The 20,009-nt window shown below is 34.9% G+C and overlaps 2 protein-coding genes across 13 annotated transcripts; one reads left to right on the forward strand and one right to left on the reverse strand.

Annotated features, from left to right (window-relative positions):
- The first annotated feature begins 6,172 nt into the window (after positions 1-6,172).
- Positions 6,173-9,988, forward strand: LOC115704454 (gibberellin 3-beta-dioxygenase 3-like). Its single transcript, XM_030631662.2, has 2 exons — positions 6,173-6,839; positions 9,287-9,988. Exons 1-2 carry the CDS (start codon positions 6,304-6,306, stop codon positions 9,867-9,869), a joined length of 1,119 nt encoding a protein of 372 aa, XP_030487522.2. The 5' UTR covers positions 6,173-6,303; the 3' UTR covers positions 9,870-9,988.
- Positions 9,989-10,947: 959 nt separating this feature from the next.
- Positions 10,948-19,405, reverse strand: LOC115706179 (transcriptional corepressor LEUNIG). 12 transcript variants are annotated; one of them, XM_061108270.1, is made up of 18 exons: positions 19,153-19,405; positions 17,806-17,903; positions 17,584-17,693; positions 16,911-17,333; positions 16,742-16,830; positions 16,560-16,653; positions 16,391-16,469; positions 16,055-16,104; positions 15,419-15,712; positions 15,149-15,316; positions 14,621-14,866; positions 13,951-14,068; positions 13,754-13,863; positions 13,445-13,594; positions 12,473-12,628; positions 12,257-12,373; positions 11,585-11,791; positions 10,948-11,444 (listed from the first exon to the last, which is right to left on the reverse strand). In XM_061108270.1, the coding sequence occupies exons 1-18, from the start codon at positions 19,182-19,184 to the stop codon at positions 11,301-11,303; spliced, it is 2,685 nt and encodes an 894-aa protein (XP_060964253.1). In that variant the 5' UTR covers positions 19,185-19,405; the 3' UTR covers positions 10,948-11,300. The 12 variants fall into 12 exon arrangements, with proteins under 12 accessions (XP_060964253.1, XP_030489593.2, XP_060964252.1 ...); XM_030633733.2 differs by having other exon boundaries at positions 12,257-12,391; XM_061108269.1 differs by having other exon boundaries at positions 15,149-15,319.
- Between the last annotated feature and the right edge of the window lie 604 nt (positions 19,406-20,009).

Raw genomic sequence — 20,009 nt, forward strand, 5'->3', positions numbered from 1 at the left:
GGCCTAGTTCGCTCCCAGCAGTCTAACTTTGACGAAGGAAGTGCCTTTTACGGCTATGATTTCGGAGATCAACCTTATTGGTGGATACGAAGGGTGGTGGGTAGATACGGCGCTTCTCGCCATGTACGCTATGATAGAAATATGTTTAAAACATATGTTGCGCATATGCGAGGATCGAGAAAGTGTTGTTGGGTGACTCCTTTCCACTATAGTTCTTGTCCGGAAATGTGGAATTGAACTTCACCTCTGGAAGAACTGTGATTCTAAAAGATGTGATGCACACTCCAGAGATGAGGAAGAATTTGGTCTCGGGCTACCTTCTTAACAAGGCGGGGTTCACTCAGACTATAGGAGCTGATTTGTTTACTTTAACTAAGAATGGGATATTTGTGGGGAAGGGGTATGCAACTGAGGGAATGTTTAAATTGAATGTTCAAGTTAATAAAGTTAATCATACCTTATATGTTGTGTTCTTTTAATACTTGGCATGCTTAGACTTTGTCACGTAAATAAACGCATAATCAAGAACATGAGTAGTTTAGGCCTAATTCCTAAATTATCTTTAAATGACTTTGAAAAATGCGAATTTTGTAGCCAAGCCAAGATTACTAAAACACCACATAAATCTGTGTTAGAAAAAGAAACCGAGCCTCTAGATTTAATCCATTCTGATATTTGTGAACTTGATGGAACTTTGACTAGAAATGGTAAACGCTACTTTATCACTTTTATTGATGATTGTTCTGACTTTACCTATGTGTATTTAATGAAAAATAAAAGTGAAGCTCTTGATATGTTTAAGATATTTGTGGCTGAAATTGAAAATCAACTTAGTAGAAAAATTAAGAAGTTTCGTAGCGATAGAGCCTTGAATATGATTCTACTTGCTTTTATTGAATTTTATAACTCACATGGAATCATACACGATAAGTGCACCTTATTCTTTTGAAATGAATGGCAAAGTTTTGAAAGAAAAAATAGAACTCTTCTTGCGAATGTTGTTGTTGCTATTTTATTGAATTCGGGTCTTCTCATTGGTGGGGAGAAATTTTATTAGCTTGTATGTTATGTGCTTAATAGAGTTCCTAAATCTAAAAGGAAAATTTCTCCATATGAAAGTTTGAAAATTAAACAACCCCGATATCTCATATTTTAAAACTTGGGGTTGTTTGGCATATGTTAGAATTCCTGATCCTAAGAGAATTAAATTTGCTAGTAGAGCATATGAATGTGTTTTTATTAGATATGTTGTTAATAGTAAAGCATATAGATTTTATGATTTAAAAGCGCATACTATTTTGGAATCTAATGATCTTTGATTTTTCGAACATAGATTTCCATTTAAATTGAGAAATAGTGGGGGTGCATCATCTAGTAACATGACTGCTTTAAGGGATAATGAGCATGAAAAGGGTATAGAAACTGAACCTAGACGAAGTAAAAGAGCTAGAATTACCAAAGATTTTGGTTCGATTTTTGTGCATATACTCACAGAGGAGGATCCTTCTAACCTCGAAAAGCCTTGACTTCCTTTAGATGCTGATTTATGGAATGAAGCTATTAATGATGAAATGGACTCTCTTGAGTCAAATGGAACTTGGCATTTAGTTGTGTTACCACCAGGTTGTAAGACAATAGGTTGTAAGTGGATTATGAAAAAGAAATTAAGACCGATCAGTCTTGTTGAAAAGTACGAGGCACGACTTTGTTGCCAAAGGGTTTAGACAAAGAGAAAATGTAGATTTCTTTGATACATTTTCACTGTTACTAGAATTACATCTATTCGTGTGCTTTTTGCTCTTGCTGCTATTCATAATCTTGTTGTGCACCAAATGGATGTTAAAACTGCTTTCTTGAATGGTGAATTAGAAGAAGAGATTTACATGGACCAACCTGAAGGTTTTGTTGTTCCTGGTCAAGAACATAAAGTGTGTAAATTAGATAAATCTTTGTATGGTTTGAAACAGGCACCTAAGCAATGGCATGAAAAATTTGATAATCTTGTCATCTCACATGGCTTTAAAGTAAATGAAAGTGACAAATGCATTTACTATAAATCTGAAAATAATGTGTGTACCATTATTTGTTTATATGTGGATGACTTGCTAATTTTTGGATCTAATATTCATGTCGTGAACAATGTGAAATCTTTGCTATGTGAAAATTTTGACATGAAAGATCTAGGTGAAGCGAATGTAATCCTTGGTATACAGATCACTAGGACTGAAAAGGGAATTTCTTTGGATCAATCTCACTACATTGAGAAGATCTTAAAGAAATATAATTACTTTAACTGTAAACCTGCTTGTACACCATATGATCCCGAGTGTAAAATTATTTAAGAACAACTTGGTGATGGTGTAGGCAATCTGAATATGCGAGCATCATTGGCGATCTTCGGTATGCCCGATTGTACTAGACAGACATTGCCTATGTCGTGGGATTACTATGCGGGTTTACTAGTAGACCTAGTGCGAGCATTGGAATGCTATAGAGAGGGTCATGAGATACCTCGAAAAGAACATTGACTCTTGGATTACATTATCAAAAGTTTCCGAGTTTGTACTTGAGGGGTACGGTGATCTTGTTGGAACACTTTATCGGATGACTCCAAGGCAACCGGTGGCTATATTTTTAGCATAGGCAGTGGACGTTTTCATGGAAATCTAAGAAACGGACTATTCGGCTCAATCTACAATGGAGTACGAAATGATAGCGCTAGCTACGCTAGTGAAGAAGCGGAGTTGGTGAGAAGCTGCTGGGCGAGATTCCTTTATGGGAAAAACCTATTCCGAGTGTGTTGATCCATTGCGATAGTACGCGGCTATTGCAAAAGTACGAACCGTTACTGCAACGGTAAGAGACGACAAATACGTCGTAAGCACAGCACTGTTAGAGAGTTTCTCTCAACGGGAGGCTTGTTAGAGTGGATCATGTACGCAACGATGATAACTTGGCTGATCCTTTGACGAAAGGCTTAGCTAGAGAGAAAGTCCTTAAAACATCGAAAGGAATGGGACTGTTGCCCTTAGATTGATGAATCACTCATAACCTATAGACTGGAGATCCCAAGAAATAGGTTCAATGGGTAATAACAAGTTATGAAGTGATAAAACTGAGATCATGCTATAATTATACGAAAAGAGAAGCATGAATTCCTGAAGCGATTTAAGGTTGAGTTAATAGAAACTCTTAATGAGATCTATACTCCAAGTGGAGTGGAGTACCGAGCTACGGGAGTACTCTTGATAGACTCACCTATGTGAATGTGGGAGTGGGGCCGCTTCCTATGAAATTTTGGGCAAAATTTCTAGAGCGTTCACTATACTGGGATAGACGTGCATGGCCATTAACGCACGGGCTTTTGATTACACCCTTGAAAAGGTTGTTGCGTGGTACAATGTTAGAGATAGAGTTCAAGACTACGGTCACTCTAGTAAAATCTAAATCGTATTCACTACGCAGAGGTTCAAATCGAAAGATACCTTTGTTTATGCTCAATCTTATTGTTGAATGATACTAGTAGATGGAAATATTTTTTTAAAAAATTCAAGTGGGGGATTGTTGGAAATATTGTGAATATTTTAACAAAATATATAAGTGTCTTAGTGTGTGTGAGTTGGAAAGAGTCCCACATGGGATATGAACCCTCATTGACAAGGGTATAAAGAGTGCAACTTTGGCATTTGGGTTTGGGCCCCAAGGGGTACCCAGTTTTGTGCGAATGGGTAAGAACACACACACTTGACCCACCACACACGCGCGCGCGCCGTCCGTCCGATCCGAGCCGGGTTGGGTTGGTGTGGTGTGGTGTGACACAATATTATTTTTTACAAAAAAATTATTTAATAAAATAATTATTTTTTATTTATTAATTTAATTAAGAAACGTGTTTAATTAAACTGATTACTTAGTCGTATCAGTTAACGGGACACGTTCAAAAGACCAACTCACCCCACTTCAGAAAACGTTATTCTTCCCGTTATGTTTATTCAATCCATTCGCCTATATAATGCGATTGAACTGGTGGGAAGAAAACATCTCTTTTTCGTATCAGAAAAATACAGTTTTTCATAAAATTAAAATTCCATCTGCGATATCAAATTTTTTGGGTGTATTCGACGGTGCTCTACAGTGCAGTGGGGTTCCGATACAGTGCAACGGCGGGAACATTTTATCCACAGGGGACGACCGGCAATTTTCGACTGCTTGCACACTCCTGGGCAGTGCCGCGAACGTCTTAAAGAGAGCGACTTAGTCCGCGACTCAACCCAGAATTCTTCATTCGGTAATATCGTTCCTCTTTTATTTTGCTAGCAGTTTACGCAACAATATCTAATTACAAAACCGATTTAATTTAATTACTAATTGAATTGGATTGGATTAAATTTTGCGTCTAATATGACAATTTTATAAATCCAAATAATAATTAGATTAGATCAAATGAGTAGAAAAATAATAGATTAGATTGACATCGATCCAGCCATAGTATACACCCTAAGAAAATCATTAATTAATAATAATAGTTATAGTGGATCCAATTAATACAAGTGATCTGCTTAATATAAATCTCACAAGGTAATTCAAATAATTAAGCTCTTCAAATAAAAGGTAAATGAAGCCTATATATTAATATTACACACTGATAGAGCAAGCTATAGAGACACACATAATTGTGAGCCAGCTGCAGATCGATAATCAATACTAAATCATCGATCGAGCCCTATTTGAAGATACCAAAACGTAAAATATATCTTCAGTCATGATCTGGAAGGGAAAGATCCCCCAAAAAAAAAAAAAAAAAAAAAAGTAATGACCAAATTAAGGCATATTCCTGAGAGGACAAGGGTCAACATTATTGAAGAAAGAAAACGTACATAAAAGCGAAACATAAGCACATAAGCTAGTTAATCAAGTAGAAATAAAAGCAAATATATTGTATAAATAATAAAAACAGAAACAAAATTTAAAGATTTCCAAAAGCGACATTGACATTAGGGCAGCGACTACTATATATACGGGGCGCCCCGAGATGGCTGCGACCCCACCCGAATCCTTCCCACACACTATATAGAGTCCCTAACACCTGATTCAGAGAAGACCAACCAACCAAACACTACATGGTCCATGCACCCTAGCTAGAGAAAAAGGGAAGCACCTAGCTGCAATTAGTACTAAAGGAGAGCTATAAGCCAAGCCAAGGTTAATTACCTACCAACTTGGAAGCAATTAAAGGCCTCTCCACCAAACCACTACTGCCCATTCTCCATATTCCATATTTAACTATTACGCGCGCACATACTAGCTAATATTTGTAATATATATATATACAACCTTTTTCTGTTACAATTCGGATTATTTGATGCCCTCCTTAAAAGTAAATAAATAAAAAATGTGAATCCATATATATGCATTAATGTATTTCATTAAAATTGGTTTTCATAACTAATGCATATATATATAGATATAACAATTGGTTTTTTTATTTTCGATTCACACAGATATACACACTATGTTTCAATATAGCACGGAGAAAAAATATTAAAAGGGTGTAATTAATAAGTATTAAGTTTCATGTATAAATATTTTAATTTAATAATAATTATAAAAACTGCTAATTATTTGAAATCACACAGCACCAGTAATAATGTATGCAAATGCTCACATGGATAGAATTCAAATAAATATATTTATATAAAGTAATTCGAATTCCAATCGCTGAGTACTAATCTCTTCCCAATGTGTTTTGCATCACACATATGTACAGTTTCTCATTTTCATTAATTGGTCATTTGATGATATCTTAAAGAACTAATAGTGTTTTTTACCACTCAATGTGTTATATATATATTGTTATTATAGATATTGAGTTCCATTTAATGTAATAATCTTTATAAAATATCGCTAATATTTGAACGCCACCTCAAAATTAATGCTCTATTTTAAGAGTGAATGGGAACCTCTTAAACTCCATTATTATAGCCTTTGGTGGATTGTATATAAAAGACGAAAATGTCATCAAATTTTCAGATCAGATGAGTACAACTGTATAAACATAAAATGAATATGTGAAGTATATAAATATAAATATATATATATAGTGAATATAGTTTTTGTCCCTCATTGGAAACGTAATCTTGTCCACTTCGATTATTTGGTCATATATAAAAATATATATACATATATATATGGGGAAGAGAGAGTTTTGATCTCTACATTATTTCAAACTAGTATATATATACAATCAATCATATATACTTTTCCTTACCTTAGAAAGAATAAAAAAATACTTTTCTTACACCCATGGCCAAAACAAATATGCCAACCTCACAATATTCTAGTTTGAAAACAAATCACCATACCAAAAACACTACCAAAGATGATCATAACAACAATCACCAATGTTCCATCATCCCACTTGACTTCAAATCAGTCTCAAAGTTACCCGAATCCCACACTTGGGAGCTCACCCATCCCAACCCGCTTTCAACCTCCGAATCCGAGTCAATACCCGTAATTAATCTCTCCGACCCGAAAGCCATTTCTCTCATGCGACATGCCTGTGAGAACTGGGGCATTTTTCATGTCACCCACCATGGAGTTCCTTCCAACCTACTCCGCGAAGTCGAGAATCAGAGCCGTCGATTGTTTTCTCTACCGTCCGATCAGAAACTCCTGGCCATTCGATCACTCGACAGCCTTTCCGGGTACGGCTTGCCCCGAATGTCGACCTTCTTCCCTAAGCGAATGTGGTCAGAAGGGTTCACCATCATTGAGTCACCGCTGGAACATACTCGCAAACTCTGGCCCCACGATCATCATCAACGAGATCACTTCTGGTACGTCCGAACAATTAAATAATTTATTTTTATTTTCTGCTCCTTTTTTGGCATACATAATAAAATATACATTATTTTTTTCTTTACAAAAAAAAGTTTTGAGTGGACAGTGATATCTTTTTTTTTAATTATTTTTTGTGGAAAAACATTTACGGAAAATGGAATTTGAGAGGACGGTAATTAATGTGTCCGAGCATGCAGCTCCATGCATTGCGTTTTACGTAGTAAATTTTAACGGTTTATCTAAAGTACTATGTAATCATATAATTATATATATAGTTCATCATATTTATCTGTATACTATAATATAAAGTTTCATGAGGTGACGTCATTTACTAATTATTTATATAGGAAATTCATGAGTATACCTTAAATGGTCCTTCTGATAGATTCACTACTTGTTTTGTGATAAAAAAAAATAGTGTAATTTTTTTTCTTATGTTGTATTTATTTACCCATCAAATTTGATATAATTTACCATATCCAAAATAAAATTTAAACAATTATTTACCTATACGAAAAAACAAAAATATGTAAGATTTATTAGTGTTCGCGGTGCGGATGGCGTAGTTTTTGACTATTTTTTCAAATCAATTGGCACATACAGTTTTTTCAATTTCCCGCACCCGTATCGCAAAACTAAAAAACCACAAAAAATGATGCAATACGGTGCGGTTTATGCGATTTTTGCGGTTTAGACTATTACTAAATAATTAAACTATCAAAAATACAACAAAATTTAAGCAAACTTGTCAAAAATACCATAAAGCTTGAAAATAAATATGAAAAAAAAAGTTTCAAGTTTCAACAATACAATAATTAGTGGGCTTAGGTTGGGCCTTCACATATTGGACCTAAATAAATATAAAAAATTGGTATTTTTATAATATGCTGTGTGCGATTTGAACTGCATGTTAACAATTCAAAACCACAAACTGCACCGCACCGTGCGGTTTAGGCTAAATTCCAACTGCGACCGCACCGCAAAGAATTTTAAACCGTTACGTACGGTGTGGTGCGGTGTAAGCGGTTTGATGAACACCCCTCACATTTATACATATATATATATTTGTACATGTACATCCAAATGTTCGTTTCAACCGATTGGATTTCAATATATATAATTATAACATATATGTATATACATATATATATATAAAAAGAAAATGCAGATTTTGTCCAAATTCTGTTTTGTCTATATATATAGCTAGTACCGTCCGATGAATGATAATTTAGAATATTAAATCATGAAGATATGGATAAATAATGGAGAGTTGCCAAAATATGATATGTAAATTGTGAGTAGTAAGGGGGGAGCGGCCGCCGTAATTATTGGGGTAAAATGAATCGGTACTACACTCCGTTTCCAACCGCAACCGATCAATGAGTAGATTGCTGCATGGGAAATCGTTTATCAAATTCACTTTGATGACTGCGCTTGTAATTGTCGTTTTTCAATATATATTATATTCAACACTTATTAGCTGTACCTTTATGTAGCGACAGAGGCACCTCTTTCTCTTTACCCTTACCTATACCATAACCCCAAAGGGGACTACAGCGCCATAGATTGTTTTTTTATTTATTTTTCAAAATATTAAAAAATTTATAGATAAGGAATATACTATATACTACTACTATACTATACCCAAGTGTCAACATATATTATTTAATTATATAATTTCTCTTTGTTAGAAAGCCGTTTCTCTTATTCTACAAATAGTTTTTAAAAATAAATTAGGACGCGGTTGGACAAATTTTGTAAAAATAGAAAATAAAAAAAAAATGAGAAAACATTAAAAAATTGTTGTTTATTATTTTCAAAAATAATGTTTATTGAGGTTTGAGCCAAGCTCTGATCCGGGTCTGGATCTAGATGGGGGAATTGGGTCCAAGTCTATGATGAAGTTGGGTTTATAGAATGTTAAAGTATTTTTTAGTAAAAAGTAAATATTTTAAAACATCTCACTCAAACACAGTTAAAATTTAAAAATGACAAAAAATTGTTTTTTATTTTCAACTTTAAAAATAAATTTCAGAAAACTAAAAATTAAAAACACTGTCAAACATTTTCCTTATTTTGTCCAACAAATAAACTTTGCTTATTATTCAAAATCTGCTTAACTTTCGTAGCTAAATAAATTTATTTAATTTTTATTTAAATGGGAATATGAAAACATATAAATACAGCTCATAGATCACTTTTTTCACTTTTTAAATGGATATATACAGCTCATCATATTCAAACTATTTGATGATTATATGGCTATTGATTGGCCTGTTTATACTGCAACGCAATATATGATTTTCAGGAGCATCAAAACCCAGTAACGTGCATTATATTATATTTATAAAACATTTAATCAAATTTGGTCTTTATGGCACGGGTTTTCCCATAAACATTAATTTTAAATTTTAATGTGAATCTGTCTGGCTTATTCCTGCAGCAACGTGATGGAATCGTGCCAAAAGGAGATGAACAGGCTTGCTGAACATATAATGGGCTTGATGTTTGGGTCATTGGGCCTAACACAACAAGACACAAAAAATATTAAGCCCAAATATGGTTGCCAAAATTCTAATGGCCCACTTCAGCTGAATTCATACCCAGTCTGTCCGGACCCAACCAAAGCTATGGGCTTGGCTGCTCACACGGACTCCTCATTGCTCACTCTACTATTGCAAAGCAGCACTGGCCTCCAAGTCCAGAAGGAAGGGATCGGGTGGGTACCGGTGCATGCAGTGGAAGGTGCACTCGTCATCAATGTAGGAGATTTGATGCAAATTTTGTCTAATGGGCGTTTCAAGAGTGTGTTACATCGTGCGGTTGTTAACAAGACACATCATCGGATCTCAACCGCTTATTTCTATGGCCCACCAAAAGATGTGAAGATTGAACCTTTGATTCAACTCTCATCACCTTTTCCTTTATATCGTCCAACAACTTGGAAAGAATATCTTGGAATTAAGGCAAATCACTTTAATAAGGCACTTGAGTTGATTAGGAGTGATATTACTAAAGCTCAATAACGTAACTTGTTCCCATCTACTTATGTTTTTTATTAAATTTTTTTCTATTTTCAGTAAAATTGTCATTTCCCTCTTTGAGTCATATTTTCATTCGAGTAAAATAAATTCTAACAAGCTTCGAGACTTTACTTTTTAAAATAATTATTCATATTGTTTGGTGTTACGGGCCAGCTATTTGGACACTTCCAAGTAAACAGTTTGTGCGACACTTGTTAAGACAATGAGTTAGCCAGTTAGCCTAAGGACATTTATAGGCAAATAAACTCAATAGTTAGGCAGAATACATGTCCTGTACATGTTAAGTGGAATCACAAAGTATGAGCAAGCACAACACAAGTCATTGAAGGATCAATCTCACACAATCTACAAGAAAATGCATAGATAAATGATACACAATTATCCAACAAAGATAACAAACAAGCAGCACATAGACAAAATAAAATTATATGGCCTTTATACATAGTAAAGCCCCTATCATGTTGGTGATAAGGTGCTTCGCAAATTATCAGGTCACTTTCCTAAAAAGCTTAATGGAGTTTCAAGATATTTTCATTGATAAATATAATATTAGCTCTACTTACACATGTGTGAAATTATAAATAACGTTAAATACAAAAGTACCCTTACCTTAAAAAAAATTGCATAAAAAAGGTTGTTAATTACTCAACAAGTGAATCATTTGACAGGTAAAAAGCATTTTGTCTCCTAACACTACTCTTTTATATTCGTATCCTGCTTTTCTTGTTGCCTTAGAAAATTCGTCAATGAAATATATTTTGAAAGGATCAACTGTGTTAATCACTAATCAGTCTTTCCTTACTTTTCAATAACCTTCAGTCACCAAAATCAAAATTATTCAATTTGATTAACATATAATACACACAAATGTGGTAAAATATTTCAATCAACCATTTTTTATCTCATAAATGTGTGAAATACACATCAATACTCAAAATACCCTTGTAATTCGGATGAGCATAAGAAATGTTGACAACCCAACTTAATAACCGATGTAGATAAACTAATCACCAGAATTTGACCACAAAGAGAAAAGGCATATCTATTATCTACATACGTATAATGGGAAGCTTGACCTTAAATTAGATAAGACATAATATAAACAAAGCAACAAGTATATCATCTCTTACAAGGGAATTTAACGACACAAAAGAGCCCTTTACATTATAACCCCTGTGATTTTAACAAAAAAAACACCTTCCTCCAAAGTTTGTTCTGACTACATTGGTTAGCTTTGGTATGAGAACTTTCTTTCTTTGGGTTACTGAGACCGGGTAGTGTCATCACCTAAAGACCCTTGTCCCTACTACAATACGATGTAACCAATATAAACAACTCTAAAAAGACCACTATTTTTGTTGCAGTATGAGTTAAAAGTATTTCCAATTTTGTCAAGATAACAAAAGCAACCTCTCACTTCCAGAGCTTGACACAATTGTCGTGACTTGCCGAAGCTACCAAACCAGTAACTTTAGATACTGCCAATGAAGAAACCAGGTTGTCATGAGCATGGAGAGTCATTGTCTTGCTTTCATCCATGTTCCAAATCTCCAGAGTCTGCATAATATAAACCCGGTTAGATACTCAAGTTTGGGCATGCTAAGTGGTATGTGAGTGGCATTATATGATTATAACAAATTCTAACAGAAAGATTCGGTTATGAAACCAAAAGAAAGGAAAGAATGGTCAAAACTTGCCTCGTAACAGCCAACAACCAATAAAGAAGGATGCGTTGGATGGAAAACACAAGTCCGAAAATTGTTGCCTGTGCAGCTCAACTCATGGACACAGTCCACTTTTCCACTGGGGCTAACACTCCACACTCTAACCAACTCATCACTCACAGATGCCAGATATTCTCCAGTAGAATCCCAACACACAGAATGGACAATGTTTTTGTGACCCTGAAATGGTAATTCCCATCAAACAAACAAACAACCTATTAAGGGAGAAGAACAACTTGAAGAAACAGTAACAAAATGTTGAGCAACCATAGTATGTCTAAACCATAGTTTCTCAAGAAATGTTTTCAAGCTGACTACTACATCTGTAGAAAGCTTGCCAGAGAAGAAAAATGTTCAGCACCAAATTTGTTGATAAACAAATGAACTAACAATCACCGCGAGCCATTCAAGCACAAAGTTGTTCTAGTATATTAATAAAAAATAAACAATATTTTTTTATATATATTTAAATAAAATAAACTGCAGCAGACAATAACATGAACATACTAAATAGATGCCCAAATATTCAAGCAGAAAAATATATATATTATATGAGACGAGTACCCGAAGTTCTCAAGTAACAAACAAATCCCTGAAAAGAAGAATTGCAAGGAAGCAAGAATTAAGGAAAATGTCATCACCAACCTGCAGCTTATGCCTGCAAACTTGAGTCTCCACATCAAGTATTGATACAGAATTGTCAGCAGCTGCTGCAAGCAACCTTCCAAGAGAAGGCTGAAACCTCAACTGGGTTGCTCCTCCCTGATTGACAGAAATAGGCTGTTTCAATTGTTTGAGAAGTTTACTAACATATATTTTTTGTTGTTGGACACATTTTGGAAGATGAGACATGAGCTATACCTTGAAAACTCCAACACAACTACCGTTCTTTACACTCCAATATCTTATTTCACTGTTGTTATCACAGGAGCATATAAGGTCCTCTTTACTAGGGTGGAAGTCCAGAGACATAACAGCTGTTGAATGTCCAGTAAAAGTACGAAGTGAATACCCAGGCTGCATGGTGAAATATTAATATGTTAAATACATAAAACAAATTTATACAAAGTAAAACGACTAAACATCCCCTCATGACTAAGGTCAACACGAAAGAGTTAACTGCATATACTTCAACCTTCTCGTTACTGATTCAGATAGATCATTTATTGTGTGAAGCAGCTTAAAGCTATCACAATTTTGCCGCTCAAATTCACTCAACCCAAGATTCAATATAACAATGGCAGCCTTGTTACATAGCCTCAAAAATACTCAACAATAAGAAAGTGAGGTTAAAAAATAACGTGCCGTTCCACCACATATGCCTACGAATGCAAAATTAGACCTTAAAAAGTTAAATCCATAAACTGCCCTGAAAAGCCGCATACCTTGTAACAGCTCTTGTCACTTCATTCTAATTGCTTTCAGATTAAATTCTATTACTATTTATTTACCCGGCAAACTAGCATAATCACAGATATAGCATTTCAAAAGAAATAAGAATATAGAGCCTAGCTAATATTGTACCGACTACTAACATATTGGCTCTTGTTGGCTGGGCTTTTAAAAGCTGCTTTTGGGCAAAAGAACTTCTATTGCTGGTTGGGTAACCAGTGAGTGAAAAGCTTTTAGCTCTATTAAAGGTATTTTAAGAAAAGCCAATTTTAGTAGCTTTCTCAGGAAGAGCTTCCTAAGAAGATAAAAGCAGAAAGCAGAAGCTCAGTATACTAACACTGTAGAACATCTAATTGTCCAAGAGACTACAAGAGAATGCATACTAATTTTCCAATAGAACACCTAATTTTCCAAGAGACTAAAAGGAGAATGTATACTAACATTGTCAACATCCCAGACCCTGACAGTTTTGTCAGCAGAAGATGTGGCAAGCCTTGACAAACTCGGACTAAACCGAACATCAGTGATCCACTGGGAGTGCTCTTCGAGTGTAGACTTCATAGTGAAGGAATCAGTGCACCATAATGCAGCCTGCAATTTAAAAAAAAAAAAAAAAGAGCAAGAAGAAGAAGAAGAAAGAAAGAAAGAACCAGGGTACTATACATGAGCTAACTCCAAGTGTTAAAATGAAACAAAAATTTACAGCCTGAACATTTCAAGAGTTTATAATGTTCTGTCAGAAAAGCTTACTTTTCGATCATGCCCACCAGTAGCCAGCAACTTTCCATCAGGTGAAAAGTGACAACATTCAATTTTATTTGTACTAGCACGAATAAGCCGTGTTTCCGAAAAAGAGAAGCCTATAATGTGAAACAAAATTTTAGGAATCTTATAAACCAGTAAGAGCTTGTGTGATAGAATAAAAGAAAGGTCGGTATTCATCATACCTTTGCTGACATCTGCACATCGACTAACTCTATCTCTAGGGTCATTGTCATCGTGGGATAAGAATGACTCAACATTATCATCCAGAGAACCATCCTCCACAAAGCGGTCTATATCAGCCTGCAAATTTTTGTTCCAATAAATGATATATCACCACACCAATTAAATGCTGAAATATAATACTGCTCCAGGAAATATTATTTTTTTCCTCTCAGAAAAAAAACATGAATCAATATAAATTACAAATGAAAATTACATTTGTCATTAGTGATGATATTTTATGTAGTTTGTTATAATTATTAAGAGTAAGTGAATTGTGGTGGATAATATAATAATGTATGAAATAATCTGTTATATTTAATATATTATGTTGTACTTTAGGACTTTATTATGCTTGATCTTCTAATACAGATCATATGTAAAACGTATATGCTTGTTTGAAAGCAAACCTAACACAGGGCACGTCTGTTTGCACCGTGTTCTTATATTAACATAAAATCTCTTGTAAAGAAATATTTTAGTTGGAAATACCAAACTAACAAAAAATCAAAAATGGGTCAATATTACCATGAACATTATACATCAAGGATGCCTAATGTTTAACCCAAAACCTGTCTTTTCCTGAAAAAGAAACACTAACACAAATAAGTTAATAAAACAATTCTATCATACCAGTTGATTTGATGATGTAGTAAGTGTCCCCAAATTATCAGCTCCAAACATAAGCAGAGATGTTGAGGAACCACTAGTATGGGGCAAAGTTGGCATGGACATAGCATCACCAGGTGTGTGAGCAGAAGGTGATGAGGGTGAACTAGGAGACGGTCCCGCCGTATTTGCAGTCCCAGAGCTATTAGCGGGACCTGAAGATGAAACCGGTTGCTTTCTCTTCCGTCCTCCTGTGTGACTCTTCAAAGCCTTGAACAAGGATACTAAATTAGAAACCACGACCGCAGTAAAGGCAAAGAAAAAACTAAAGCCCAAGTATAAACAATTAAAAAATACACTGAAATCCAACTGACCCTGGAAGCACAAGAAAAGAGATCCTAAGTAAACAATTAGGGATGTAAATCATGAGGAAAACAAAGTAATAGATGTTATTCATTGCTCCAAGTACATAATATAAACGAACAAATAAAACAAATCTGCACCTTATCACTTATCATATATAATCTAATCTAATGATGGAGGAAGTCAAACCTGGTCATTTCCTTGAAAGGAATTAGACATGCCACCATCTGCTGTGATACTGCTAGTACCAATAATTTTATCTTGCCGCATTTGATGGTTTGAACTCTGAGGAGATTGGCTTGAAAGTGGATGCTGTGAATATTGTTGCCTTTGTTGATTGCCTTTCTGCAGTTGCTGCTGCTGTAGCTAAGACATAAGCCATATATAAGCATACGCAAATACTTCTATGAAGCTTTTATATATAATCACCAAGTCTAACATGTTAAAACAAAAACATACCTTGATTAACATATCTGAATCTGCACGAGGTATTACAGGGCAACCCACTTGAACAGGTGATCCAACATTAGAGACATCACCAACAGAACCTAATTGGCCATCCTTCCCAAAACTCATACTACGACTATTGAGAAGCATTCTAAGCCTTCTGGATTCCAATTCATTGGTTGATGGAGATGCTAAGCTTTGTTGTGCCTGGCGCAGAAGATGCTGTTGAATTTGATTGTAAGATTGAGATGACTGCATCAGAGGGTTTGCTTGGGGAGGAAGTCCAGAACGCATACGTTCTAGTGCCTAAAGAGAAGAATATAAAAAACAAAGTAAAAACCTCACAACTAATAGCTTAAAACATGAACCTCTTTCCAGCTCATAAACATACTAGCCACATCACTAATTAAGGGGAAAACAAATATTTCATGTCCTCCTATTCTAGTAATCATTCATATGGAGGATATATGTGATTTAGAAGCTTATTAAGCATCAACATTTCCCTTAACAGCACAAATTGGAATCATCCTCAGAATCAATTTCTACCCTGCCTAACAAAATTCAATTCCTTGTTATGAAATGAAGCACATGTCAAATGCATGTAGTAGAAAAATGTGAGCACTGTAAATGTTGTGTTCTACATCATACCGTCAAAGGCCATCCTTTCAGAGTCAAATTATTACTGCCTTGATTTGGTCCTGTATGAACAAGCAAAACTGTTAAAAGAGATTACCTAAAACTAGACATAATTTTGAAGCACCAAACAATACAATACATTAAACACATGCACACCATACCGATAAAAGTATGATAACAAGTCTATATCACAATGGTAAAGCTTGTTTTCAAATTTGCATTACAAGTATCCAGAAATGAAAATAAATAATAAACATGTTCAAGAAGCATATTATAAGTCTCATAATTCCAAAAGTGAAGGACTAGAAAAAATTAAACTGAGTGATGGATGAAACAAAAATTATATACCGTGAATGCTGCCATGAATGCCAATCAAGGAACCTTCTGGACCAGCAGGTTTAGAGTTCATTATATCACCTTTTACATCCTGCTTCATAGTGGGAGACATACTATGGTAAAAAAAAATTGGAAACAGATTCACATGGTAGACAACCAGAATAAAGAAGATATTATTAACCTGAATTGGCCCAGGAACAGTGGGTAGCTGGTTGCGATTTTGGACTTGCTGAAGATTTCCAGGGATGCCTCCAGGTGTACCATGCAGCATTTGCCTGCAAATAAAGCAGTACTACCACATAAAGACAAGTTTACATACAAAAAACAACATAAGCATGCAAAATATACACTTCAAGACATTACCCAGGAGGCTGCCCAGCGACAGTAGTAGCATTCAGCATTGACACATGACTTGGGTCCAAAATCTGACTCGCATTTTCACCTATTCTTTGCTGCACAATTAATATGTTGTAACTAACTGAAAGTTATACCATGAAAAGAAACATCTCAGACTTTATACCAACTTTATTACCTTCATGGTCGCATCATCAAAAGAACCCTTTTCTTGTGAAATCTTTAATCTATCCTCATACATTTTTGTAGCCAGAGCATTTGCAGTCGCAGGGTTTTGCCTCATAAGTGAATCATTGCCAACAAGTGCATTGGCAGTGCCATTTAAATGCTGAGTCCCATCTCTTCTCTGCTGTTGCTGCTGCTGCTGCTGCTGCTGTTGCTGCTGCTGCTGCTGCTGCTGGTTCTGCTGCTGTTGCTGTTGCTGCTGCTGTTGCTGTTGCTGTTGCTGTTGCTGTTGTTGTTGTTGTTGTTGCTGCTGCTGCTGCTGCTGCTGTTGTTGTTGAACATGCCTCTGGAGCAAAAGTTGCTGCATTTGCATCTGCTGAAGCTGCTGAGGTTTGTGCTGCAACTGCTGCTGCTCTTGAGCCTTGATCAATTGGGTCTGACATTTTTCAAAGAGACATTGGGAAGACAAAAAGGTGGGTCAAAAAAGGTCCTCTACATATACATTTCTTGTGTTATTTCTAGCTGTGGAGTCCAATTCTCATGTCCCATCAAAATAAAATGTATGACATCAAGTTAGTCAAGGCAATAACAAGCAAAGAAATCTAGAGACCAAAATCTCTCCACCACCTTCCTTTCCCTTGTCAGGAAAAAAAAAAAATCAAATATACAAAAAGGTACAAACCAACCTCAATGTAAGATGCGGCTGGTTCTGAGTGTTTTTCATTTGTCCTAGCAATAAAAATGTCCCAAAAAACAGACCACCATTCAAATAGAAAGCCACCAGGTGCATCAATAGCTGTAGGTTACATCAAAATCCAAATATACAAATCACTACTCAAATAAGCTATGACAAACTACAGAAACTGAAAACCCAATATTAATTCAACAACATCTCTACTTATTCTTACCAACAGGATCTGTAGAAACTTTCCCTTCATCTTGAAAAGCCTTTGCAGATGCATGTAATTTCCTTTTCATAAGGTAATCATAGATATACACATCCAGCCTATCAACAAAAATAAACAGAAATGCTTGATCAACCTCATATTTATTCATTGGGAAAAATCTTGATAACTAATTAACAGTTACAGGTAATCCAAAATCCAAATGAAAACCAATCTAGGAACCAAATTCCGCAAATATATAATATATGTACATATATAAATCAGAGCATATAGGTGTTTTTTAAACTAAACCTTACAGCCTCCCTCACTACTTACGCACCAGTCGTATGACACTCAAACACACATAACAAAAGACTCAACGTCCTTGCCTGTCCTTTCATCCAAAACAGCTTAAAAATGAATACGTAGGAATAAGAGCATTGCAACTTATAAAAAGGAAAATGAGAAAACTAGACTCAATAATCTATGGTTTTTTTAAAACAAAAGCGTTCATAGACTCAATAATCTGTAAGATATGAAGAACATCCACTTAGCCACACCTACGAGGCTTATAACTTGGTAGAGTATAAAGGAAAAATAAAATGCAAAAGGGCATTGCGAAAGTACAAAAGAACAAAACTATGACTTCATTTTCTATTTGTCTGTTCTCAAAAGGCATGTGGAAAGTGAATGGGAGACAATTACCAATTCTCCACTCCACTCTCAATTATAACATCCAGTCAACCAAGAAAACCCAGAAAACCGCATATACAAAAATAAACACAAAAGTTCACAGATAAAAACCCAGAACATAGACTTGATAACTCTTATCAAAAAAAAAAAGCATATGTGAAAATCCACGTGAAAGAAGCATAGATATACCCTCCTGATGAAATATTAGCATACCAATACGAAAACATATAAAACAGTAAACCCATTTGAGAAAAACGTTAACCCAGATGCCAAAAATAGCAAACGAAAATAAGAGAAACCCAAAACAACAACACAAAAAACTTCATCATCGAAGGGCAGAATCTTGCGAAAGAAGTAAACCCTCTCCACTCTCTCCCTTCTCTCCTCCCCGACCCCACCGAAAAAAAGGAATTAACACAAGCAAAAACGGAAAATAAAAGACGAAGCTCAAATAAACCTTGCATACCCATTCAAAGAGAAAAGGAGTGGGAGATAACATTGAACTGAAAACCCTAAAAAACCCAAAAACATACTCAACCCAAAGCCCCAAGTGTAGGTAGAAGAGACCATGGACAAAGAAACCCAGAAAGAAAACAACGAGAACAATTTTAGAAAGTGCAAAAAAAAATAGAAAATAGTGTGTATGGGCATGGGTATGGGTATGTGTATATGACTTACATTTTATCGGCTTCCCAGTTAGTCTGAGACATAGTTATATCAATGTTAGAATATCCGAAAATCCCAAAATGAGAAGAAAATTGAAGCAGAAATTTTGAAGGTGGGTAGGGGCAGAGAAGATTTGTCTGGTTTTCTCTCTTTCTCGGTCCCTAATTTACAAAAGCTTCCATTTGAGGAGGAGGATGATATAGCGTCGTCGCCTCTTTTTTTTTATATATAAGTATTAAATATTTTTCACGTTTCTGATTGGTTTGATTTATCTATTTAAAAAAAATAATAATAATGTATAAATATCTTTATTTCTTTAGTGACTGGGTTCGGATTCGGGTTCGGTTATGGATTTGGGTTTGGGTTTTGGGTTAGGATTCCAATAATGAATACTTTTTGTCTTTTAGCTTTGAGAAAGAAGTTAAAAATTGGAAGGTCCTCTCTCTCTCTCTGCCCTGCTACTGTAGTCTACTGCAAAATTTCACGCTACCTTTTTTGCACCAAAAGTCTTCGTCCTCTTTTTTCTTTTCTTTTTTCATTCCAAGCATTTTATCATTTTTAATATTTTAATTTTTTATAACGAGAAAGAGGAAGTTTTTTGTGAGGGAATATTTTAGGATAGTGAGAGTCTCGTGATCTACAGAAAGGAAATTAGGTTAAGTTATGCATATTGCAATTTCACATCAAAACCTAAGAAAAGCTATGAGTGTGACGATTATAAGATTGTGTAATTAAATTGAAAAAAATTTAAATGGATTGATGGTTTTTAGTAACTCTTTACTTAAAAATTTTAAAATTAAATGTAGTTAATTTAGTGTAATTTTAAAATAAGTGATTTTTAGAAAAGTTTCTTCAAGAATGTGTGTATG

Source organism: Cannabis sativa, chromosome 1 (assembly GCF_029168945.1).
Source record: "Cannabis sativa cultivar Pink pepper isolate KNU-18-1 chromosome 1, ASM2916894v1, whole genome shotgun sequence".
In the NCBI taxonomy this organism is placed as follows: Eukaryota; Viridiplantae; Streptophyta; class Magnoliopsida; order Rosales; family Cannabaceae; genus Cannabis; species Cannabis sativa.